The sequence below is a fragment of the Nycticebus coucang genome, chromosome 4 (assembly GCF_027406575.1).
Source record: "Nycticebus coucang isolate mNycCou1 chromosome 4, mNycCou1.pri, whole genome shotgun sequence".
Taxonomy (NCBI): Eukaryota; Metazoa; Chordata; class Mammalia; order Primates; family Lorisidae; genus Nycticebus; species Nycticebus coucang.
The window spans coordinates 130,651,488-130,677,688 of NC_069783.1; the positions used below are offsets into that span (position 1 = coordinate 130,651,488).

Below are 26,201 nucleotides of genomic sequence, written 5' to 3' on the forward strand. Positions count from 1 at the left end.
GGCCCCATAACAGGTGACAGAGCACAGGAGCAGGCAGAGTCTCAGCTGAAACCTCTAGGGACAGTCCTATGAAAAAACCCACGCTCCCAGCTGGGCACACAGCCACCTCCACCTTCTGCTGAGGCCCAGAGGCTGAAACACTCTGGAGAGATATACTTTGCAGATCTGTGCATTGCAGAAAGGTTTGGCCTTGGCTCCCCAACTGGGAAATTGAACACTTAAAAAAGAAAAAAGCTTTAAAAAGCTTTGAGGCATGGCCATAGGGAAGCCTGAACCCAGTGTGGCCATGCTCTCTAGGGACAGCATTTGGTCAGGAAGGAAATAAAGATAGTTGTTTCCTCTTTTCTGACCCCTGCCCTTCCCCACACTTAATCACGACATATCACTGTCAACCTTTGAGCAGAGGTGACAGAGGAATCTCCTCCCTAGTCAAAGTCACCACGCTTCAAGTGGCATGGCCAGGTCAGAAGACAGTAACAAGAACGTGAATTCAGTCAGCTCCCAGCTCGTAGCTGCTAGAAGTTAATCGGAATCTCTTTTTCTGCAGCACCATCTTCAGCATGAAGGGTAAGACTTCCCACTTGCACCAAGATACAGTGCGGGATCCTTAGAAATCTGATAGTAGCTGAGGCCATGGGGACTTGACCTACAGTCCCTTGCTCTGCCCAATGAAGTGGATTTGTGGGATCATAGCCCAGCTGATACACGGAACCAGAAGCATCCTACAGACCTCAGCAGTCTACACAAAACCTCCTCTCGGAAAACAGCCTCCTACCAAGGGAACTTGTGCCAGCACACAGATGACTGCAGGGCCAGGTGCAAATTTAGCCTGAGGCTCAGGTACTTGGGCTCAGACACAGCAGCAGGAAGCCTGCTCCACTACAGGCTGGTGGTTAGGATAGAAGAAAGAGCAAAGGATGGTTGCCTGTGGCTCAAAGGAGTAAGGTGCCGGCCTCATATGCCGGAGGTGGCAGGTTCAAACCCAGCCCTGGCCAAAAACTGCAAATAAATAAATAAATAATAAAAATAAATTTAAAAAAGATGGAAGACCTTAAAAAAAAAAAAAAGAGAGAGAGAAGAAAGAGCAAAGCTGCCTGGCAGAGGGAGGGAAGCTGAAACAAGAGATGGTGAAGCTCAGAGAAGCCAAGAGGGAGGAAGCAGCTGCGCTGGCCAGCACTCTCTAGCTCTCAGGTCCTCTCCTTCCAGGCCTTAACTGCCCTTCCTGCCACGGCTCCCTCTCCTGCCCAGTGCACTCACAATCAGGCCTTCCCCAACATGGCCACATACACAGGGGTCCAGGGTGAGAGGGTTTCTGAAAAGAAATGGGGACACACAGGAAAGAGGCAATCCAGGTGCCCCTTTTCCTTAACTCATCACAGTCCAAGCCCTCTGAATTCACCTGGATTTCATTCCATAACACAGGTGCACCCCTGACAAGCCATGATGCTCATGTGAGAGCTGAGAGGCCACCATCACCTTTGGTGATGTGCCCTTGAGTAATGTAACCTTGACCAGCCCCTCAGCCCATGACACCCCTGTATCACCTGTAGACAAAATAACCAACAAGCACCCTGACCCACCTCCAGCATCGGGACTCGGCTCGGAATCCTTGAACATTGTTGTCCCCTCCGATCAAGTACACAAAGTTGTTGAGCACTGCAATGCCCTGGTTGGACATGCGGGGGGCCAAGGAGGCAGTGAAGTGCTTCCACTCTCCCAGCAGAGGGTTCAGGTACTTGGCCTGGTCACTGAGGACAGTGGATGGTGTGGAATGAATGCCCCCAAAGCCGACAACACACTGGAAGTCTGACCTCAGCTCCGTGTGTGGGCCCTGTAGGCTGGGCTGCAGGCTTTCATTACGGTGGTACATGAGGGCACTGGCCACTGTGTCCCTCAGTGGGCTGGGGTCCAGCTTGTCATGAAGCCGCTGGAGAACCTCAGCCTCCATCAGAGGAAATCGAACTGTCTCAAGGAGCTTGGGAGGTTCCTGCAGCGAGATTTGGTCAGCCTGCACCTGCTCCAGGCTGTAATGGTAGAGGAGGGCGCCCTCGTACACCTCCGTCTCACAGGAGACTTCTAGGCGATTGCTGCTGAGGAGGGAATAGACCTTCTCCAGTGGAAGCTGGCGGTACTTGTCAGTCCGCGAGAAGGCCACAAAGTTCTTGAGGATGTAGGTGTCCAGCTGCTCGGTCAAGCGCCTCAAGTCAAACAGCTCTGCCAGCCGGTAGACATCAAGGATGTTCTCCTCATCCACCCAAGACATAAGGAAATCACAGCAGAAATGAATAATTTCTGGGATCTGCCAAGAAAATGACACCTATTCATGCCTGAGCTGGCTAAGAGCATATGGGGGTAGCCAGGGAGACAGCAGGGGGTGCCCAGAGACAGCAGAAATATGGCTACCCGGAGGGGAAAGTAAAGCAGAAGCCCTCAGTTGTCCCTAACCTTTCCCAATGCACTGGGGACAACTGTGGCTTACTGCACACTGACTGAGCTGAAAGCCTGGTTTGGAAACATACCAAATGAGAGATGCACAGCATGTCCTCGACCTCTGAGTCTCAGTTTCCTTATCCATAAAGCAGAGATAGTTAAATGCAGAGGAATACACTGAAAACCAGAGTGGGCATAGGAGCCACCTAGCACAGAGCAGACCCTTGATACATGTCAATTCCCTTTGATCAAAGTACTGGCTCTCCAGAAAAACAGGATGAAGCACACATGGCCACAGTGCCAAAATATCCTGCTTTAGAAGGGACCCAAGACTACCCCTCACCCAGGACTCCTCAGAAGAGTCTGCCTCTCCAAAGGTTTGAAGGCTGAAAACACACACTCAGCTCTTTTCTCCTGCCGGAACTCCCACCCAGTGCCCCAGGAGCACTCAGGGCTGCCAGCAGGGTGCTCCAGACACTTGCCCAGCTCACCTGTGGGAACCTGACTCAGAATTCTTGCAAAGCAGGTAAGCCATGCTGAGGTCCCTGCCTGGGTCAAGACCCACTTGGCTCTAGTAGTGCGGGGGCTCCTAGGTGGCTGCCTCACCCCTTCCCTAACCATAGGGAGGCACTTAAAGGAGGGCAAAAGAGAGGACAGCAACCGGTAATGAGGGCAGCCCTGTGATCAAATAACCAAGCACAGCAGGGTAAGAGAGACAAAGGGAAGGGCCCTGGGGAAAACCCCATGGGATAGCAAATGAGATGTTTCTTTGTTTTTGACACAGAGTCTTAGACTGTTGCCAGGATAGAGTGCCATGGCCTCAAACTGGCTCACAGCTACATCAAACTCCTGGGCTCAAGCAATCCTCCTGCCTTAGCCTCCTGAGAAGTTGGGAGTAGCTGGGACTACAGGTGCCCACCACCATGCCCAGCTAATTTTTCTATTTTTAGTAAAGACAGGTTCTCACTCTTGCTCAGGCAGGTCTTGAATTCTTGAGCTCAAGTGATCCACTCACCTTGGCCTCCCAGATAATAGGTGTGAGCCACCACCCCTGCATGTTGATTAAATTCTTTAAGAAAGCAGGATTTTAGAGATTGTCTAGGGTCTCCCAATATCACCCACCTTTCCTTCTTTGTCCTAATGAATAATCACAGAGTACTTTGATGCTGTGACCCAGCCAGCTTCAAGATTTTCCCAGCATGCTTGAGCCCAAACCCAGGCCTTGAACATCCCCAGGCACTGATAGACACCTATGTTGTTGTCCAGAACACTGAAAGAAACCGGCCCTGCCAGAGCTAAGTTCCTTATACCCTCATGTAAGCCCCATACGCTGAGTCCCTCACCTTGGATACACCTGGTTAAACCGTCTTTTCTCCTGCAGTTAACTGCTAGGAAACACTGCAGTGTATGCAGCCTGTATATAAGTTCCCCTAATACATGCTTTGGTCTGACCACGCTGGCTTCTTTCTTTGGAATCCCAACTAGCCCATCTTGAGCAGTTTGGGACACTCCCTTGTGGGAACTTACCTGCCACTGATTTTTGAGACGATTCCAGCCATGAGTTCACTGGGACAAAATGGTTTCTAAAAATGGGAATATCTGGTTTATCCAGGATCAGCAAACTTACTATGTACATAGAGTAATTTTGCTAATACTTAAAGCTTATCAATACCATGAAAGAAAACTTTTTTAGGCCAGGTGCGGTGGCTCACACCTGTAATCCCAGCACTCTGGGAGGCTGAGGTGGTAGCATCACTTGAGCTCAGGACTTTGAGACCATCCTGAGCAAGAACGAGACCCCATCTCTACCAAAAATAGAAAGATTAGCCTGGTGTTGAGGAGGCGCCTGCAATCCCAGCTACTCAGGAAGCTGGGGAGGATCGCTTGAATCCAGGAGTTTGAGGTTGCTGTGAGCTACGCTGACACCACAGTGCTCTAGCCTGAACAGCAAAGTGAGACTGTCTTTTTAAGTCAAAAGACATCTAAATGCTTGCTTGCCAGGTGATATCTTAAGGGCAGAAGAAGACACCTGCCAACTCTCAGGCAGGGATGTGCTTACCTGAAATGTCCCCCAGGGAGCCTCATTAAGCCCTGAATGTCTTCACTTGGCCTTCCATTTTACTCCTTTTCAGGCGTTTTTGCTTTGCCTCTTCTTGTAAAAACGCTTCTTCTGGTTTATCATGGGCCAGGGTCCTAAAGACCAGGCTCTGGGTTGACTGTGAGTGCAAACAGAGCTGAGAGAGCCTGAACAGCAGCTTCTTGAGCCGACTCTGCTGCCTCACCTTCCCATTCTGTCCTCAAAGCTCCAAGCCTGATGCCCAGTGGAGACTCACAGGGGAACCAACCTAGGCCTGGCTCAGGCAGGAGCTCCACGAGGAGCTCAGACAAGGGACTATGTTTGCTTGGAACCCCATGGGGATAGGCCTGCTGGGATTCAGACCAGGCCCCCAGGGACACTGTGAAGAATCTGATCCCAGGCCAAGTGCAAGACATAGCACACGAAGCACAAGCTACCAGCTGGCATGAGCTACATGAACAAACAGGACCTGGTAGGCCTATGGACTCAACACTGTTATGCCAGGTAAAACCTGCTCTAAATAAGTATGGCAGAGAAGCCCCCAATGTCAATTAACAAAGGGAGTTGCTGCCCCTGAGATGGCCTCAGAGGCACTAGGGAGATGGTCCAGGAGCACTGGCCAAGCCTGTGAGAAGAGACCACAGGCCTCCATGGTGACTGAGGAGGATGGAAAGCAGTATTTGGGAAGACGATTTGGTATGAGTGTGGATGATTGATACAGGAAAGAGAAGGTAGAAATGGAGGCCAGGACCAAGATGAAAGAAATGGAAAAAGAGAACAGCGATGGCTACAAGCAATACTGACAAGGATAACTCGTATAAATTTGGATATAGGGAATGAAGAAGGTGAAAGGCTCAAGGAGCACCCCCAGCCCGAGCCCAGGGTGCTGGCAGGACAGTCATAGGACACACAGAACGGGGCGGCTGGGAAGGAAGCTCTAGGAAGGCAGCAGGCACGGAGGAAGAAATGTTCCAGAAGCAGCTGAAAGAGGCGTTAACTGCTGCAAAGGCAGATTACTGGCTGAGGTTTCCCAAACAGAAGAGATCTCCATACAAAAGAACATGGGGAAATTCTGTTATGGAGCACCTCCAACCTGACAATCTGAAAACAGGGCACGGGGAGGCTGCCAGGGCCCTGCTATGCAGGGCAGGACCTCCAAGTGCCCCTAAAAGGTTGGATTTCCTATGACTTAAGTTTTCATCTGAAGAGATGTCAGAATGATGAACTCGGCATAGCATTTTGTTTCACTTTCAAGAAATGTGGGAAGAAATGACATTTAACCCAGACTAGGCCTCTGACGATAACTCAAAGGCACCTACAGGGCGAGCCCCATGTATCTGCACCACACCACTGAGATTCAAATGTAAAACCACTATCACAGCCTCAGAAAACCTTTTGAATTCTGTAAAAAATAAGTTATTTGAAATTCAATAATAGAAAAATGTTTTTCAAGAGATACAAGCAGCTGAGCACAGGGACAAGCAGAAAGGGCCTTGGTAGCAATGCTGGGGACACTCGGGATCACCAGATCCCCAAGGAGACATCCCATATACATGGCCCTGAGTTCAGCTCACTTGCCTGCATACAGGGTCCTTTCAATGACAGGGAGTTAGGCTGAGTGAAGGAAGCAGCAAATGAACAGCGGGCAAAAGCAGACGAGGAGCCTGGGTCAGGGGTGTTACAGCACTGCACTCTAGCTGTCAGGGCATGACCCCAGAGCCTCGTCTGTGCTCTGTGGCCTCTTTCACTGCTCCGTGTCCCTGCCCTCCTGACCCCACCTTTCAGCAAATGCTACTGCCTGGCAGGCATCATGGGGAACCCTGCCTGGGTGCGGGTCTGCCTTTCTTGACAAGGCAAGCCTCACCTGGAGCTGGCAGGCGGCCACCAGTGTCTCCTGCACATTGCTCAGGCTAAGCTCTAGCTCGGAGGTGTATATGAAATGCAGGATTTGACACATGGCATTGTAGGACACTCCGTGGATCAGGACCTCTTCCTGCTCCATCTCCTTCAATCCCCCAGCAAACATTCCTCTGCAAAGTGAAGAGACAAGAAAATGGAGTTATACTGATCAGGACACAGGCCAAGGCTGCAAAGAGCAAGAGTATTCAGGCTGGCTTGGCGCCCATAGCTCAGTGGTTTCGGAGCTGGCTACATACACCAAGGCTGGTGGGTTTGAACCCAGCCCGGGCCAGCTAAGCAACAATGACAACTGCAACAGAAAAGTAGCTGGGCATTGTGGCGGGCGCCTGCAGTCCCAGCTACTTGGGAGACTGAGGCAAGAGAATCGCTGAAGCCCAAGAGTTTGAGGTTGCTGTGCGCTATGACACCACGGCACTCTATGGAGGGCAACATAGTGAGACTCTGTCTCAAAAAAAAAGTGTTCATGTTGGAGCCAGCATGAGGTGGGCTGACTGTTCTGTGCTCTAAGCAAACAGCCTGCACTTGGGAGCAGTCCTATGAAAGAATCCTGACCAACTCTGGGCAGCCATGCTGTGGTCCCAGGTGAGCCTCAGGAGGGCAGACCCACCTCTAATGCTTGCTTTGTGCTGTGCCCATTAGTGCAGTTCCTGGTTCAGAGCAGTAGCAACTCCAGAGCACATCTCAATAGAATGACTTAATTAACAGGAAACAAATAATAAAAGTCACTCCATTCAACACATTTTTTTCAGCTCCTAACGAATGCCAAGTAGCATTCAAAAAGAAGGAGTAATGGTGAAGTAAACTGGCAAGATTCCTCAGTGCAAGTTTAATACTAGCAAACAAAGACAAGACAATAAGAAAGAAAAAAAGAAACAAGGGATTTCAGATGGTGAAAATGCTAGGAAGAAACTCAACAGGTCACCTGATCTAGGAGTTACTGGCTGGGAGTATGAGGCCTAAGGAGGAGGCTGAGAGCCACAAGTGGCCAGCCAGGGGAGAACATCCCAAGTGGAGGAGGCAGGTGCACAGTCCTGGGGCAAGGACGAGCTTGGCATGCAAAGAAGCCAAGATAAGGAGAAAGTAAACAGGACACAGGACCAGGCATGGACAGTCTGGACTGAAATCTGAGCATAGTGAGATGCTGCTTTGCGGAATTTATGCAGAGAGTGGTATGTGCTGCCTGGCCTTCAGACCCAGGTGCCGGAGGAGGGGCCCCTGGAAGATGGATGACCAGTGAGGCCAGAGGTTCCTGCTGGCCTGCAGGCCAGGGGTGACCCTGGCCCTGGGAGGTCAGTGTGGCTGGAGAGCACCAGTTGAGACAACTCTGGGGCACAATGGAGAGAACCTGCTGACAGGCTAAAGCCAGCAGGACCTGGAAGACTTGGGTGTCTGCTGGATGAAGCAGCTGGTAAACAGGGACTCTCTATTGAAAAGGGAAAACCTAAAAACATTTAAAAATAATAAAAAATAATAAAAACTGGCTTGGACAGGCGGTGCCTGTGGCTCAGTAGGTAGGGCGCCGGCCCCATATACCAAGGGTGGCAGGTTTGACCAGGCCCCGGCCAAACTGCAACAAAAATATAGCCAGGTAGGTGGCGCCTGTGGCTCAAAGGAGTAGGGTGCCAGCCCATATGCTGGAGGTGGCGGATTCAAACCCAGCCCTGGCCAAAAACTGCGAGGAAAAAAAAAAAAAAAGCCAGGTGTTGTGGTGTGCACCTGTAGTCCCAGCTACTCAGGAAGCTGAAGCAAGAGAATCTCCTAAGCCCAGGAGTTGGAGGTTGCTATGAGCTGTGACACCACAGTACTCCACCAGGGGCAATAAAGTGAGACTCTGTCTCAAAAAAAAAAAAAAAAACTGGCTCAGCATCTGTAGCACAGTGGTTATGGCACAGGCCACATGCACAGAGGCTGACGGGTTCAAGGCCAGCCTGGGCCAGCTGGACAACAATGACAACTGCAACAAAAAAATGGCCAGGTGTTGTGGCTGGAGCCTGTAATCCTGGCTAGTTGGGAGGCTGAGGCAAGAGAATCTCTTGGGCCCAGAGGTTTGAGTTTGCTGTGAGCTGTGACGCTACAGCACTCTACTGAGGCGACACGATGAGACTCTGTCTCAGTAAAGAAAGAAAGAAAGAAATAATAAAAAATTAGAAAAAAGAAAAGCGGGGCGGTGCCTGTGGCTCAAAGAAGTAGGGCACCGGCCCCATATGCCGGACGTGGCGGGTTCAAACCCAGCTCTGGCCAAAAACTGCAAAAAATAAAATAAAAAAAGAATGTTTATTTCAGCGGTGCCTATTGCTCAAAGGAGTAGGGTGCCGGCCCCATATACCAGAGGTGGCGGGTTCAAACCCAGCCCCAGCCAAAAAAAGAAAAGGGAAAACCTGATCGGAATGGGACAGTTGAGAGTCCTGTCCTGGCATGGTTAGTGTGAGATACCTGTGGGATATCCAAGTAGGGATGATCAGGTGCTTGGAAGTAAAAGGCTGGGGGTTAGGGCTAAAAACTTAAATATGACAGTAACACTGAGATGATAAGAATAGTTATTTTCACAATGTATTTTTGAGTAGGTATCACATTTAAAATATAAAAGGTGGTGGTGAAAATCCCCTCCTCTCAGCTTCCAGTTATCAGTTAGCTCCCCTCCTAAGGGCAGAGCTATCATCAGAACAGTCATGTCCTGCATCTTACTTTGTTTTTACTTAAGATACAGCTTGGAAACTGATCCATGCCTGTGTACGCAGGGCTGCCTCCCTCTTTGCAAAGGATGTCATTACTTTTTTTTGTAATAGACAGGATCTTACTCTGTCGCCCAGGCTGGAGTGCAGTAGCATGATCACAGCTCACTGTAACCTCTACCTCCTAGAGGCAAGCAACCCTCCAGGCTTAAGTGATTCTCCCATTTCATCCTCCAGAGTAGCTAAGACTATGGGCAAATGCCACCATGCCCAACCAACTTTTAATTTTTTTTTTTTTTTTGAGACAGAGTTTCACTTTGTTGCCCTCAGTAGAGTACCATGGCATCTTAGCTCAGAGCAACCTCAAACTCTTGGGCTCAAGAGATTCTCTTGCCTCAGCTTCCCAAGTAGCCAGGACTAAAGGTACCCACCACAATGTCCAGCTATTTTTTAAAGACAGGATCTTACCCTTGCTTAGGTTGGTTTTGAACTCCTGAGCTCAGGCAATCCACCCACCTTGGCCTCCCAAAGTGCTAGGATTACAGGTGTGAGCCACTGCCCTGGCCTTTAATTTTCTTTTTTTTTTTTTTTTGAGACAGAGCCTCAAGCTGTCCCCCTGGGTAGAGTGCAGTGGCATCACAGCTCACCGCAACTTCCACCTCCTGGGCTCAAGTGATTCTCCTGCCTTCGCCTCCCAAGTAGCCACCACAACACCCAGCTATTTTTATTTTTGGTTGCAGCTGTCATTGTTGTTTGGCGGTCCCGTGCTGGATTCGAACCTGCCAGCTCAGATGTATGTGGCTGGCGCCTCAGCCGCTTGAGCCACAGGTGCCAAGCTTTTTTTTTTTTTTTTTAGAGATGGGGTCTAGCTACATTGCTGAGGCTGGTCTCCAACTCTTGGTCTCAAATGATCCTCCTGCCTCAGCTTCCTCAAATCCTGGGATTATAGCCATTAGCTACTGTACCTGACCTAAATCTTTTAAAATAAAAGATTTTTAGGGCAGCACCTATGGCTCAAAGGAGTAGGGCCCTGGCCTCATATGCCAGAAGTGTCGGGTTCAAACCCAGCCCCGGCTAAAAACTGCAAAAAAAGAAAAGAAAAGAATTTTTAAAAGTGAAATGGAGCCCAAAAAAAAAATAAAATATACATCTACTCCTTTATTTTGTTTGTTTTTCCTTTTATTTCATCAAAAATAGTTTCTTTTTTTTTTTTTTTGAGACAGAGTCTGACTCTGTCACCCTGGGTAGAGTGCTGTGTCATCATAGCTCACAGCAACCTCATACTCCTAGGATCAAGCAATCTTTTGGGAGTAGCTGGGACTATAAGCCTCCACTACCATGCCCAGCTAATTTTTCTACTTTTAGTAGAGACAGGATCTTGCTCTTGCTCAGGCTGGTCTCAAATTCCTGAGCTCCAGCAATCCACCCACCTTGGCCTCCTAGAGTGCTATGATTACAGGTGTGAGCCACGACACCTGGCCAGATTTTTAATTCTTACACTCACAGCCTTTCAGTAACTAAGAAATTATGTCAAAATAAAAACTTTACAGAGGAAAAAATTTTAAGATGTTCACACCTTATATCCATTAGTATAACCACTATAAAAAAAGAAGAGAGGCTCATATCTGTAATCCTAGCACTCTGGGAAGTGGAGGCAGGTAGGTTGTTTGAACTCAGGAGTTCGAGACTAGCCTACGCAAGAGGGAGACCTCGTCTCTTAAAAAAAAACAAAATAGACTCGGCACCTGTGGCTCAAGCGGCTAAGGCGCCAGCCACATACACCTGAGCTGGTGGGTTCAAATCCAGCCCAGGCCCACCAAGCAACAATGACAGCTACAACCAAAAAATAGCCGGACGTTATGGTGGGCACCTGTAGTCCCAGCTACCTGGGAAGCAGAGGCAGGAGAATCGCTTGAGCCCAGGAGTTGGAGGTTGCTATGAGCTGTAATGCCATGGCACTCTACCCAGGGCAACAGCTTGAGGCTCTGTCTCCAAAAAAAAAAAAATACATATATAGCTGGGCATTGTGGCAGGCACCTGTAGTCCTAGCTACTTGGGAGGCTGAGGCAAGAGGATTTCTTGAGCCTAAGAGTTTGAGGTTGCTATGAGCTATGACACTACAGCCCCATCTGAGGGCAAGAAAGTAAGACTCTGTCTCAAAAAAAAAAAAGAAAGAAAAAAGTGAAGGCGGCGCCTGTGGCTCAGTGAGTAGGGCGCTGGCCCCATAGACCGAGGGTGGTGGGTTTGATCCCGGCCCGGGACGAACTGAAACAAAAAATAGCCAGGTTGTTGTGGCTGGCACCTGTAGTCCCAGCTGCTTGGGAGGCTGAGGCAAGAGAATCACCTAAGCCCAGGAGTTGGAGGTTACTGTGAGCTGTGATGCCACAGCACTCTACCAAGGTTGTCAAAGTAAGACTCGCGCCTGTGGCTCAGTGAGTGGGGCGCTGGCCCCATATGCCGAGGGTGGTGGGTTCAAACCCAGCCCCGGCCAAACTGCAACAAAAAAATAGCTGGGCATTGTGGCGGGCGCCTGTAGTCCCAGCTGCTTGGGAGGCTGAGGCAAGAGAATCGCATAAGCCCAAGAGTTAGAGGTTGCTGTGATGCTGTGAGCCGAGTGACGCCACGGCACTCTACCCGAGGGCAGTATAGTGAGACTCTGTCTCTACAAAAGAAAAAAAAAATGAGAACCTCATCTCTATTAAAAATAGAAAAACTAGCAGGCATGGTGGCAGGTGCCTATAGTCCCAGTTACTCAGGAGGTTGAGGCAAGAAGATTGCTCAAGCCCAAGAGTTTGAGGATTCTGTGAGCTATGAAGCCATAGTACTCTAGCCTGGGGCAACAGAGTGAGACTCTGTCTCAAAAAAAAAACCCAGAAAATAACAAGTATTGGCAAGATGCAGAGAAACTACAACCCTTGTGCACTGTTGGTAGGAATGTAAAACGATACAACTGCGTGTTTGGTTCCTCAAAAAATTAAAAATAGGCTCGGTGCCTATAGCTCAGTGGCTAAGGCACTAGCCACATATACTGGAGCTGGTGGGTTCAAATCCAGCCTGGCCTGGCAAACAACAATGACAACTACAACCAATTAGCTGGATGTTGTGGCAGGTGCCTGTAGTTCCAGCTACTTGGGAGGCTGAGGCAAGAGAATCGCTTAGGCCTAGGAGTTTGAGGTTGCTGTGAACTGTGATGCCATAGCACTCTACCGAGAGGGACATAGTGGGACTCTGTCTCAAAAAAAAAAAAAAAAATTGAAAAATAGAATAACTGGCTGGGCAAGGTGCCTCACACCTGTAATCCTAGCACTCTTAAGAGGCCAAGGTGCGTGAATTGCCTGCTCAGGAGTTCACAACCGGCCTGGGCAAGAACAAGATCCCATCTCCACCAAAAACAAAAAAATTAGATGGACATTGTGGTGGGTGCCTGTAATCCCAGCAACTTGAGAGGCTGAGGCATAAGTCTGAGGTTGCCGTGAGCTAGGCTGATACATGACACTCTAACCTAGGCAACAGAGTGTGACTGTCTCAAAATAAATTAATAACACAGTACTACATGATCCAGCAATCTGACCTCAAGGTATACAGCCAAAAGAATCTAAAAACAGTGTCTCAAAGAGATATTTGTACACCTGCATTCATTACAGCATTGTTCATGATAGCCAAGAGGTAAAAGCAGTGGATGGACAAACAAAATTAGTACAGCCATACAATGAAATACTATTCAGCTTTAAAAATGAAGGAAATAAAAAAAAAAAAAGAAGGAAATCTCGTCACATGTTTCACCACAGATAAACCTTGAGGATATTATGCTAAGTGAAACAAGCCAGTCACAAAAGATAAATGCTGCATGATTCTACTTAAGAGGTACCTGAAGCAGTCAAACTCAGAGACAGAAAGGGGAGTGGTGGTTGCTGGGAGTTTATTATTTGCAACATAAAAAAGTTTCAGATTTGCAAGATAAAAAAGTTCTGGATGGGCAGCACCTGTGGCTCAAGGAGTAGGGCACTGGCCCCATATACCGGAGGTGGTGGGTTCAAACCCGGCCCTGGTAAAAAAAGCTGCTAAGGTGCCAGCCACATACACCTGAGCTGAGCTGGCAGGTTCAAATCCAGCCTGGGCCTACCAAACAACAATGGCGGCTGCAACCAAAAAATAGCTGGGCGTTGTGGCAGGTGCCTGTAGTCCCAGCTACTTGGAAGGTGGAGGCAGGAGAATCGCTTGAGCCCAGGACTTGGAGGTTGCTATGAGCTGTGATGCTACAGCACTCTACTCAGGGCAACAGCTTGAGGCTCTGTCTCTAAAAAATAAAAAAGTTCTGGGTTTTGGAGATCTGTTTCACAAAATTGTGAATATAAATAACACTACTGAACTGTACAGTTAAAAAAAAAAAGGTTAAGATAGTAAGTTTTATGTTTTTATGTATGTATTACAATTAAAAAAGATGTTCCCAGGCATAGCAGCAAGGGACAGATCAAATAAATGGAGGATGTAGATACCACAGAACCTCCACAGAGAACGAGGGCTACCTCTGCTGCTGGTGCCTGGGATTCTCAGGGCATCACAAGGTGCACAGTGACACACCCATGTGCTACCTCTGATGTCAGGTGGGGGAGGAGAGAAAAATTTCCTTTGTCAACTTGTTAAGGCACTTGATCTCTGGTACAAATCCTTAAAGCTTAAAATTTTCAGAATTCAGGTTTCAACATGAGAAATATTGTACACATGCCATATAGGATGTTACACCCAGGGGATCTGAATCATCATTCCATATTCAAACATTTTAATGTTCTCAGCACAAAATGTATAAAGACTTACAGTAAGTAGAATAAAAAAAACATAATTAGCTTTATATCAGTTTGGAGTAAGTTCTGTGGTTTAATAAATTTATACCAACCAATTTTTTAAAATGTTCAACTTAAGGCTCAGTAGCTCAAGCCTGTGATACTGATGTTGAAGGAGGATCACCTGAAGCTGGGAGTTCGAGACTAGCCTGGGCAACATAGGGAGACCCAGCTGGGCATGATGGCTTGAACCTGTAGTCCCAGCTACTTGGGAGGCTGAGGCAGAAGGATGGCTTGAGCCCAGGAGGTCAAGGTTGCAGTGTGCTATAATCCTGCCTCTGTACTCCAGCCGAGGTACAAAGCAAAACCCTATCTCAAGAAAAAAAGAAAAGTTCAATTTTATATTTCAGAAGAGTTCTTAGGAAAAAAAAGGGAAACAGTGCAATTTCAGAACTTTTGGAGTTTCAGAATTGTGAACTAGCATTTACAAAAAAAAAATATGTATGGATGAATAGGAACATTTCAAAACTAGTCTACCGGCTGGGCACAGTGCCTCACACCTATAATCCTAGCACTCTGGGAGGCCGAGGCAGGTGGATTGCTTGCACTCATGAGTTCAAGATCAGCCTGAGCAGAAGTGAGACCCCGTCTCTACTAAAACTAGAAAAACTGAGGCAAAAGGATTGCTTGAGCCCAAGAGTTGGAGACTGCTGTGAGTTATGATGTTCTCATGGCACTCTACCCAGGGTGGCAGCTTGAGACTGTCTTAAAAAAAAAAATAAAATTAAAATTAAAATAAATATAAAAATATTAAAAAAAATAATGGCTCAGGTGGTGCCTGTGGCTCAAGGAGGAGGGCGCCGGCTCCATATACCTGGGGTGGCAGGTTCAAGGCCAGCCGCGGCCAAAACTGCAAAAATAATAATAATAATAATAATAATAATGGCTCGGCGCCGGTAGCTCAGGGGTTACAGCGCCAGCCACATACACCAGAGCTGGTGGGTTCAAGCCCAGCCTGGGCCTGCTAAACAACAATACAACTGCAACAACAACAACAAAATAGCTGGCCGTTGTGGCAGGCGCCTGTAGTCCCAGCTACTTGGGAGACTGAGGAAAGAGAATAGCTTGTGCCCAAGAGTTTGAGGTTGCTGTGAACTGTGATGCCATGGCACTCTACCTAGGGCAACAGCTTGACTCTATCTCAAAAAAAAATAATAAATAATAAATAATAAAAATAAAGGATGGCGCCTGCGGCTCAGTGTGTAGGTGCTGGCCCCATATACCAAGGGTGGCAGGTTCAAGCCCGACCCAGGCCAAACTGCATCAAAAAATAGCAGGGCATTGTGGGGGGCGCCTATAGTCCCAGCTACTCAGGAGGCTGAGGCAAGAGAATCACCTAAGCCCAGGAGTTGGAGGTTGTTGTGAGCTGTGGCACCACAGCACTCTACTGAAGGCAATAAAGTGAGACTGTCTCTAAAAATAAATAAATAAAATTAAAAATAAAATAAAATAAAAAGTGGTTTACCATGGGATCAGGGAATGAGGTAGAAGGGCAGGATAAACTGGCATTTCACTGGGAATCTCTTTTCACCTCAAAATGTTTTTTAACTGTGAGAATACTGAACATGTGTCATTCACTATCCATAGATATGCTCTAAAGATATGTGAGCAGATTCATAGTATATTCTAGGTTGCTACTGATCCATCAATGCTATGCATTGTAAGAAAGATTCCCTAGCATGGAACTCATCTCTCCTTCTAAGAACAACCCCACCTGGGCTGGTATCTACTGCTCTGAAACTACTATTAGGTGTGGTGGTGCTTCACATGCCAGACACTCCTGAGGATTTTCACATGGTCATTCACAAATAAGCTAGTTTTCTTTTTGTATTTTGGCTGTTTGTGCAGTTTTGGCACCAATGTACTAAAAAGTTTTGAAAACCTCCCTTCTTTTTCTGAAACTGCTCTGAAAAAGTTGATATGGCATTGGAGACTGCTCCTAAGAGGCTCAGCTACCCTGAGAAGCATCTGGGCTTTGTGATTTTGGTAAAGTGCCGACAATTTATTTTTCTACAAAATCATTAGTTGTATGGTTTTATATTGTATTTTATTTAGATGTATTATTTTTCCCAGCACCCTCACTACTGGAGCTATGATTACCTATGTCATTTTCCTTATAAAAGCACGTGTAGGGAACGCACCTGAAGTAATCACACGACGCAGCCAGCAGGATGCGATGGGCCTCGATGTGTCTTCCCTCCACCACCAGGACAACGTCAAAGAGGATTCCACTGTCACGGAGAGCCAGCAGCCCCCGGAGCAGGGCCTGGGAGTGCTGTGCGCTGCGGTAGGTGTTGTTGATGCAGTGCTGGGAGGGCTGTGCAGGTAACTTGCACAGCTGGGTGAACTCCTGCTCCTCTGCCATCCTGATAGCCACAAGACCCTCGTCACTGTGGCCCGGCCTGTCAACTGACAAGAGGAAGTGAGAGAGGAAGTGAGCAGGCAGACAACACGCCTACCATCATGGGCCACAGCATCTGAGCTCTTCATGCTCATGTGCCTCCCTCCAGCTCATTTGTGCTTTCCCTGTGATCTACAACCCCTAATTCCCTCTCTTCTCCTACCTCTATTTCTTCTTGGCCTTCTTCCTTATGACCCATGTCCCTTCATACTCCAAATCTTTTATACCATCTTATTTCTTTCAGCATCACAAATAGAAGGATTTTGGAAGACAGATTGGGTTGGAGTCCATTTCCATAATGGACTTAGAATATGACCAACCTGAGCTGTCCTAAGGTTTCTCAACTGTAAAAAGGGAAATGAAAGGGCTTGGTGCCTGTGGCTCAAGTGGCTAAGGCGTCAGCCACATACACCTGAGCTGGTGGGTTCAAATCCAGCCCAGGCCCGCCAAACAACAATGATGACTGCAACCAAAAAATAGCCAGGTGTTGTGGCAGGCGCCTGTAGTCCCAGCTACTTGGGAGACAGTGGCAGGAGAATCACTTGAGCCCAGGAGTTGGAGGTTGCTGTGAGCTGTGATGCCATGGCACTCTACCCAGGGTGACAGCTTGAGGCTCTGTCTCAAAAAATAAAAAGGAGGGGGGGATGAAAGTATCTGTCCCATTGGGGCATTCTAAAACCGATAAAATAATGAACATACAGCACTGGCACATACCAGATTCTCAAGAGCTCTTCCTCTCACCCATTAAGAAAGAACAAAATTGGGCACCCCTGGCAGGAACTGATGCATAAAAATAGCAAGGCCTGAGTCAGGAGACCCAAACCCAAAGGTCAGGGACGTGGCCAGTGGGGAGGGTTGTTTCCAGGACCTACCTTCTTTTCTGAGGTTTGGAGAATTAAACACAGTAACTTGGACTGGACCTGATACATTTATGTACTTCATGCTTTAAACTCAAGTTTACCATCTAATAATTGAGTCGGTCCGCTCAAAAACATGCAAACTGACTTCAATGAAAGCCTCAGAAACCCACCTGGTAAAACAAACCTACTGTAAACAGACTTTTGCCACAGACCAACTAAAATTGGCCACCCAGGGTCATGTTCTATAGGCATAGCATAGCCACTCAGGTAAACATCTGCCCTCTCTGTCTCAACTCACCCCACTTTCCTCTCCCCAAAATGTGTTTTATCTCCAATTGCTTACTACAGTCATGTATCACTCAGAACAGACAGGGACATGTTCAGAGAAATGCACTGTTAGGCTGATTTCATCCCTGTGCAAACATAGAGTGTACTTAGAACTTACATGGTGTAGCCTACTACTCACCTAGACTATATGATATCGCTCCTAGGCCATAAATCTGTACAGCATGCTCCTGTACTTCTGAGTGGGAAAACCAGAAACTTCCCTCTGCTCTCACACAACAATCAACACAGAAGACCTTTCTGTTTGAGACAGAGTCTCAAGCTGTTGCCCTGGGTAGAGTGCCGTGGCTTCATAGCTCACAGCAACCTCAAACTCTTGGGCTTAAGCAATTCTCTTGCCTCAGCTTTCCAAGTAGCTGGGACTACAGGCGCCCACCACAGCACCCAGCTATTTTTTTTTTTAATTATTGTTGTAGTTGTCATTGTTGTTTAGCAGGCCCGGGCCAGGTTCGAACCCACCAGCCTCAGTGTATGTGGCCGGCACTCTACCCACTGAGCTACAGGTACCACCAACACAGATAACTTCTGTGACCAAATGTATGTGGAGCTGGGATAGGCTTCCCCATCCAACAAGCAAACATCAGTTCTGCAGACACTGGCAAGGTGTCCTCCAATTCAATTCAGACACTAAATACATGGAGATAGTGTCAGATCTCACAGAGGGAGGGCTCAGCCCCCAAGACTGCCCAACATGTCCAATGCCAATCACAAGCCCCAGGTTGTTTTACCAGTCCTTGTGACTACTGGCTATAAGCACAGGATCCCTCAACCTTCTCTCTAGAATTCAGGAAAACACTTCCATGTACTGGTTTATTAGAAAGGCTATCAGATGAAGAGATGCACAGGGCAAGGCTTGCAGGGAGTGGTTCACAGCTGCTGTGCCCTCCCCAGGAGCTCCACCCTCCAGGAACATCCACAGATTCAGCCATCCAGAAGCTCTCCGAAACCAGTCATTGGGGTTTTATGAAATCTTTATTATTCAGGCATGACCACTGGTGATCAGCCTCTTATCTTCAGCCTCTCTTCTCCTCTCCTGAGGTTGGAAGGTGGGGCTGAAGGTTCCAACCCTCTAATCTTGCTTTGATCTTTAACTATGACCCACCCCATTCCCGAAGCTACCTAAGGGCTCCTCACCAACACACAAAAAGCATCATGTTGGAGATTCCGATGATTTTAGGAGTTGTATACAAGGAAATGGGACAAAAACCAAATATGTATTTCACAATATCACAGTACTGAATACTGTATACAACTGTTAACACAATGGTACCTAATTATGTCTCTAAACACACAAAAAGTACAGTAAAACTACAGTATCATAAGATTATGGGACCATATATATAGTCTGGTACATTGTTGATTGGAACATCCTTATGTGGCACATGACCATGTATCTTTAGAGTAAAAAATGAGGGGCGGCGCCTGTGGCTCAAAGGGGTAGAGCGCTGGCCCCATATGCCAGAGGTGGCGGGTTCAAACCCAGCCCTGGCCAAAAACTGCAAAATAAATAAATAAATGAATAATAATTTTTAAAAAAGAAAAGAAAAGAAAGGCTTTAAAAAAAAAAAAGAGTAAAAAGGGCGGCGCCTGTGGCTCAAGGAGTAGGCCGCCGGTCCCATATGCTGGAGGTGGCGGGTTCAAACCTAGCCCCAGCCAAAAACCAAAGAAAAAGAGTAAAAAATGAAATATATGCTGGGCACAATGGCTCATGCCTATAATCCCAGCACTTTAGGAGGCGGACATGGAAGGCTTACTTGAGGCCAGCAGTTCGAGACCAGCCTAAGTAACACAGCAAGACCTGTTTCCACACACAGAAAAAGAAATTAGCTAGGCGTGGTTGTGCCTGCCCGTAGTCCCAGGTCCTTGGGATACTGAAGCAGGTGGATCACTAGGGCCCAGGAATTTGAAGTTGCAGTGAGCAATGATAATGCCACTGCCCTGCACTCCAGCCCACGCAACACAGTGAGACCCTATCTTAAAAAACAAACAAAAAGGAGAGGGAGAAAAAAAGAAAGAAAGAAAAAGAGAAATAAGGCTTGGTGCCAGTAGCACAAGCAGCTAAGGTGCGAGCCACATATACCAGAGCTTGAGGGTTCAAATCCAGCCCAGGCCTGCCAAACAACAATGACAACTACAACCAAAAAATAGCCAGGCATTGTGGCAGGTGCCTGTAGTCCCAGCTCCTTGGGAGGCTGAGGCAGGAGAATCACTTAAGCCCAGGATTGGAGGCTGCTGTGAGCTGTGATGTCATAGCACTCTACTCAGGGCAACAGCTTAAGGCTGTCTCAAAAAAAGAAAATAAAATAAAAAAGAAAAAGGGAAAGAAAAAGATCCCAATATAAAACTTAACAAAAAGGAAAGGTCTCCTTCAATACTGAGGCTCAGGGCACCCACTTCCTCCTCCTGCACCTGTCCGCTCTGGACCCTCTACTGCTTCCCATCAAATACACCCTACTGTAACTTCCTCTGTGTCTGCCCCCCACCATCTGCCTCCTGGACTTGGGACTTCTGCCCACCCACTCATTCCTAATTCCCACCCTGGACTGACTAGTTTTTCTAAACAGAGCCCCAGAGATGCCAAGGGCCAAGGTGTGCTACTTGCTGACCAACTCTTGCTTAGGACTGTCTCTTGGCTGGAAACTTCACCCTACAGAAAATCCCTTTTCTGACCTCTTTCTTTCATCCAATACACCCTATTCCTGCCCACTCTTCTTTTGCAAGAGCCTACATTCCGGATCACACCCTCCAGCTCAGCGTCTGATCCAGCCAGCAGCCCTCCAACTGGTCTATTTTTGTTATTGGTACAGATACCATTTCCACATTGGAAACCTCATGGCCTCAATTATCTCCTTTCCTTTTTAATCCTTGTGCCGTATAAGACCCTCTAGTTCTGATTCCTTCTGCTTTTCCCCAACTCTGACACCCACCCCCTACTCTTCCAAGGCCACCACCGTGGGTCAGATCTCAGCAATGAGCCCCAACCAGTTTCCCTACCTCTTGCCTCATCCTCTCCAGGCTCCATGGAGGTCCCCACATGCCCCTGTGAGAGCGCTATCTGACTTCTGAAGTGCTGGCTCCCTGCTGCCTCAAGCTTAGGGCTCTTGTGACCTGACTCAAAACTCTCCATTAGGTCGGGCATGGTGCCTCACGCCTGTAATCCCAGCACTCTGAGAGGATGAGATGGGAGGGCTGCTTGAGCTCAGGAGTTCAAGATCAGCCTGAGCCAGAGAGAGACCCCATCTCTAAAAATAGCCAGGCATGGTTCCATGCCTCAGCTCAGTGGCTAGGGTGCCAGCCACATACACCAGAGTTGGCAGGTTCGAATCCAGCCTGGCCTTCCAAACAACAATGACAACTACAACAACAGAAATAGCTGGGTGTTGTGGTGGGTGCCTGTAGTCCCAGATACTTGGGAGGCTGAGGCAAGAGAATCAGTTAAGCCCAAGAGTTTGAGGTTGCTGTGAGCTGTGACACCATGGCACTCTATCCAGGGCAACAGTCTGAGACTGTCTCAAAAAAAAAAAAAAAAAAAAATAGCCAGGCATTGTGGTGGGCACCTGTAGTCACAGCTACTTGGGAGTCTGAGACCAGACAATTGCTTGAGCCCAGGAGTTTGAGGTTGCTATAAGCTATGATGTCACGGTACTCTACCAAGGGCAACAGAGTAACTCCACTGTGTGTCAAAAAACAAAACAAAACAAAACAAAAAACTCTCCATCAAGCCTTTCCTTCCCTGACCTATCACCAGTCCTTAGACCAAAAGGGATATATCTGCCCTCCTCTGCACACCTTCAGCCTCCCACCTAGGGCTGTCTGTCTCTCATGACTGCATGTTGGTAAAAGTCTAGCTCAATGATTTTTTTTTCTTTCTTTCTTTTTTTTTGAGACAGAGTCTCAAACTGTTGCCCTGGGTAGAGCGCTGTGACATCACAGCTCACAGCAACATCCAACTCTCAGGCTTAAGTGATTCTCTTGCCTCAGCCTTTCAAGTAGCTGGAACTACAGGCGCCTGCCACAATGCCCAGCTATTTTTTGGTTGTAGGTGTCACTGTGGTTTGGCAGGCCGGGGCTGGTTTCGAACCCACCAGCTCTGGTGTATTTGGCTGGCACCCTAGCCACTGAGCTACAGGCACAGAGCCAAGCTCAGTGATTTTCAACCAGTGTGTCATGGCACACTTTTGTGCTGTGAAAGGATATTAGGTGTGCCTCAAAAATATTTAAAGACCATTAATTAATTTTTCTTTTTTTTTGAGACAGAGCCTCAAGCTGTCACCCTGGGTAGAGTGCTATGGCTTCACAGCTCACAGCAACCTCCAACTCCTGGACTCAAGCAATTCTCCTGCTTCCACTTCCCAAGTAGCTGGCGCCCGCCACAATGCTTGGCTAATTTTTGGTTGCAGCTGTCATTGTTGTTTGGTGGGCCGGGCTGGATTTGAACCCGCCAGCTCAGAGGTATGTGGCTGGCGCCTTAGCGCCTTGAGCCACAGGCGCCGATCCAAATTAGATCCTTTTTTTTTTTTTGCAGTTTTTTGCAGTTTTTTGCAGGGGCCGGGTTTGAACCCACCACCTCCAGTATATGGGCACCCTACTTTTTTGAGCCACAGGCACCACCTAATTAAATTATTTTTGAAAGCAGTTCAAAGCACAGTAAGTATATTCTTTTTTTTACTTTGTATTGTTTTGATCAACATAATTTAAGTGTGCCACAGAAGTTTATGAGGTTCAAGTGTGCCGTGACATAAAAAATGTTGAAAAACACTGGTCTAGTTCAATCATTTCTCCATCTGTAGAAGGAGAAATGTATGAAGACAACAAACATGTTTCTTTTCTTTTTCTTTTTTTTTTTTTTGTAGAGACAGAGTCTCACTTTACCGCCTTCGGTAGAGTGCCATGATGTCACAGGACTCACAGCAACCTCTAGCTCTTGGGCTTCCACGATTCTCCTGCCTCAGCCTCCCGAGCAGCTGGGACTACAGGCGCCCGCCACAACGCCCGGCTATTTTTTGGTTGCAGTTCAGCCGGGGCTGGGTTTGAACCCGCCACCCTCGGTATATGGGGCTGGTGCCCTACTCGCTGAGCCACAGGTGCCACCCAACAAACATGTTTCACTAATCGAACGGGAGATTCAGTTCTTCTAAGGGCTGGGGATTTATCTTACAAACATCTCAAAATCACCAGGGCTGCACACACACGCGTGTGCATTTGGCCCCTATCTCCAAACCTGTTTCCTCATCACCACCAGAGAATGAAGAGAGCCTCCTTCTCTAGGACTGACTGCCCCAAAAGATGTCAAGCTCCCAAGCAGAGTCCTTACCTGCTGTGAGCACAAGAGCACCTCTGCCATCTTGGGAAGGGACAGATGGCAGTTGCTCCCTAAACATCTACTGTAAGAACGAGTACAACAAAACAGGAGGACCATGTTCATGGGCAGGCAAAGCACATTTACCAAGTACAATTAAAGAAACTGTACAAGTGCAATAACACTTAAGACCACATATACAAGCAAGTACTGGCCATCACCAAGAGAATGGGTATCATGGCACTGTGATTGAACAGAATGCTAGGCAATGGTTAAAATGGCAAAACTAGGGCGGCGCCTGTGGCTCAGTGAGCAGGGCGCCGGCCCCATATACCGAGGGTGGCGGGTTCAAACCCAGCCCCGGCCAAACTGCAACCAAAAAATAGCCGGACGTTGTGGCGGGCGCCTGTAGTCCCAGCTGCTCGGGAGGCTGAGGCAAGAGAATCGCTTAAGCCCAGGAGTTGGAGGTTGCTCTGAGCTTTGATGCCAAGGCACTGTACCCAGGGCGACATAGTAAGACTGTCTCAAACAAAAAAAAAAAAATTCTCAAATGTATTTTCAAACATGTAATAAATTCAGGTAAATCAAATTGAAAAGGAAAAAAAAAAAAAAAACAACTTAAATTACCCTTCCATCTATGCCCCGACCAGATCTTCTCAGAGGAAACTACTATATTCCACTTTCCTGCACATTCTTCAGAAGGCATCTACAGAGTCTCAGGTCAATCTATCAATCTACAACATTCCTACAACCTACAACATTTTAACCAGCTTTTGCACAACTTCATATCCCTCCCATACTCTATCACATGAATAAATGTTTTTCTTCACCAATCCTAGTGAGAGACATCTGTGTTTCCCCCAGTTGTTTGCTACTGAAAACAGTCATACACTGAAAATCATTAAAATATGCCACACATGTAGCAGTTATCTAAGGAAATCTTCCTAGATACATTTTAAGCAGCTCACGTTAACTGTATGCATGGATTTAATGAACATTACTAAACTGCCCTCCAGGGAGGTTGTACCAGTTTATTCTCCAGCCAGCAGAAGTGCAAGAACCTGATTTAGACGACAAGCTTACAAATAGTGTTTCTTGCTGATTTGGGTGGAAAAACAACATTTTGAGTATAACTACATTTCTGTAATGGACAAAATTTTTTAAATCAAAACGCAGCACATCCTTTGCGATTCCTTTCCAATGCCTGACTTTCTTAAAGGCCGCTCTTTAAAGCTCCCTACATAGAACTCGGATTTGTCAGACTCCATCCTGATCCTTCCCTGGAGTAAGCCACTCCCTCCCCCAAATCCCATAGCACCCCAATTCCAGTCATCGCAAGCAAAAGGCCCCTCTCTTCTGAGTTCTTCAAAGCTTCAGAAAGGACGCTTTATGTCCCAAGTTGACACAAACGGGAGGACCCAGTATGAATTTTTATGAACTCAAAGGTGACAGTCCAAAGCGTTTCATAGGAAGTTTCAACCCAACACCGTTCGCTGAGCAGATCCCCCCCAGGAGCCCCATCATGGATGATACGGAGTTAAGGTCTGCAACAAAGGCAGGGGGTCCTGATTTCCTGAGCGGGAACCTTCCACGGGGCGCTGCTTGGCCGCTCTGGACCAGCCTCCCGGGAGCAGACAGGGGCATCTGTGCGCGCCCGGGCCGGGCCCCCGGAGGCCGCAGCCAGGGGGCCCCGCAGAGGCGCCCGCGCGCCGCGCCGGGCCGGGCTGGGCTGGGGTAACCCAGTCACAACTGACAGCGCGATCCCCCAATCCCCTGAGGAAACCGGGGGGCCGGCGCTGCTGGGTTCTCGGGGCCCCGGCGCCCGACTGAAGAAATCCAGGCTAGGGGAGGCCCAGGTCCGAGGTCCGCCCGCCGGGCCCCGACCCGCCCGCCTGTTGCAGGGCGCCCCTGCGAGGCCCCCGGGGGTCGCGACCCGGAAGGCCGCGCTGGGGCTGCCGCAGGCGACTGGGCCCGCCCGGGAGCGAGGAGCCCCGCGGGGCCCGCAGCGGCGCAGAGGCCCCGGAACCTGGCCCGGCCGCGCCCGGGGGTCCCGTCGGCCGCCCTCCCGCCACGTCAGGCCGCGGGCTCCCTTCAGGGCGCCGCCCCCGTGCCCCCGTCCCGCGCCCGCCCCCGCGCCCCGGGCCGCCTGCTCGGCTCGCTCGCCCCCGGTCCTGCCCGCCTGCCCGCTGCCCACTGCCCACTGCCCGCTGCCCGCGCTCCCAGCCGCCCGGCCCACGTCTCACAGCTGACCTGAAGCCGCCGCAAGCCGAGGCCGCACTCGCAGCAGGCGGGAGTCGGGGGCGGGGCGAGAGGAAGGCCGGCGGGGCAGGGCCCCAGACGTCACGTGGGCGGGCCGCGCAGGCGCTCTCGGAGCGCCCTCAGCCCCTGGAGCTCCGGCCCCGGCTTCGGGAGGCCGCAGTAGGGACGCCCAGCCGCGACAAAGGAGCGAATGAATGAATGAATGAGTGCTTTTTGCCGAGGTCCAAGCCGTGTAAATCCATTTCCTCCTCTCCCACGCTTAGTACTTCCTCCACTCCTTCGTTCCCCTTTTCCCGCATTTCCACCTTCACGCACACATTCCCCACCTTCATTCACTCACACCTCCCTTAGGGCGGATGGAGTCACTGGAGGTCGCGCGCCTCCTGCTGGATATTGGGGAGAACAGATGAGCTCAGGGCGGACAGAGTGCTGGATTGTTTCCCGTTTACTGAGATTTTGGAGTCAATCCCAGGTCTAATCATAAAGCTTGGTCTGCGCCATCCCTGAGGAGGCTCTTGGCATTCCTTTTTCTCCTCCCATCTCCAGGAGGATCCCATCTAACGGCCGTGTCCCCAGGCTAGAGGCTTCCTGACAGATGGGTTGTGTTGGGGTGTCCCACGACGGTTTTGAGAAGGGTTGTGGAGGAGTGGGATGGACGTGGGGAGAGGAGGCAGAAGGAGACTTGAATTTAAAAGAGAGAGATGGAGAGAAATGTAAGAGAGGAAGAAAATGAAAGGAAGATAACCGCTGTCACCCCAGAGAGCGATTTGAGGGTTCGGACGAAGGCTGGGAGAGCAGAATGGCCTCCAAAGCCGAGGTCCCCACTGGCTTTCTTCTGCCACAGCTGTGTAACCGAAGAAGACTTGGGGGGCGAGAGAAGCATTCCAGCGGAGATGAGCTCGCAAAACGTGTGGTTTGGAAATTGCCGGGATTTTCTGAGCTGGAAGAGAAGGTTGGAGACCAGATGCTGCCCTCTGGAGGCAGGTCTCGACCTTGCAGGCAGCCTTCGGCCAGGACTGGGGACAGATGCCAATGCCAGGGGAGAGGGAGGCTGAGCAGGAAGGCAGCTGCGGGACTGTGGCCTCAGTGGGGCAGAA

At 48.9% G+C, this 26,201-nt stretch overlaps 1 protein-coding gene across 1 annotated transcript in view; it reads right to left on the reverse strand.

The window, feature by feature from the left end:
• The window catches only part of KLHL22 (kelch like family member 22), a 42,713-nt gene extending 17,478 nt beyond the window's left edge, over positions 1 to 25,235 (reverse strand). The window contains exons 1-4 of the mRNA XM_053588523.1: positions 25,096 to 25,235; positions 16,082 to 16,349; positions 6,372 to 6,537; positions 1,581 to 2,299 (exon numbers count right to left, since the gene is read on the reverse strand). Coding sequence (XP_053444498.1) covers positions 1,581 to 2,299; positions 6,372 to 6,537; positions 16,082 to 16,305 — 1,109 coding nt within the window. The 5' untranslated portion in view covers positions 16,306 to 16,349; positions 25,096 to 25,235. The remainder of the gene's footprint in view (positions 1 to 1,580; positions 2,300 to 6,371; positions 6,538 to 16,081; positions 16,350 to 25,095) is intronic.
• Positions 25,236 to 26,201: the final 966 nt, after the last annotated feature.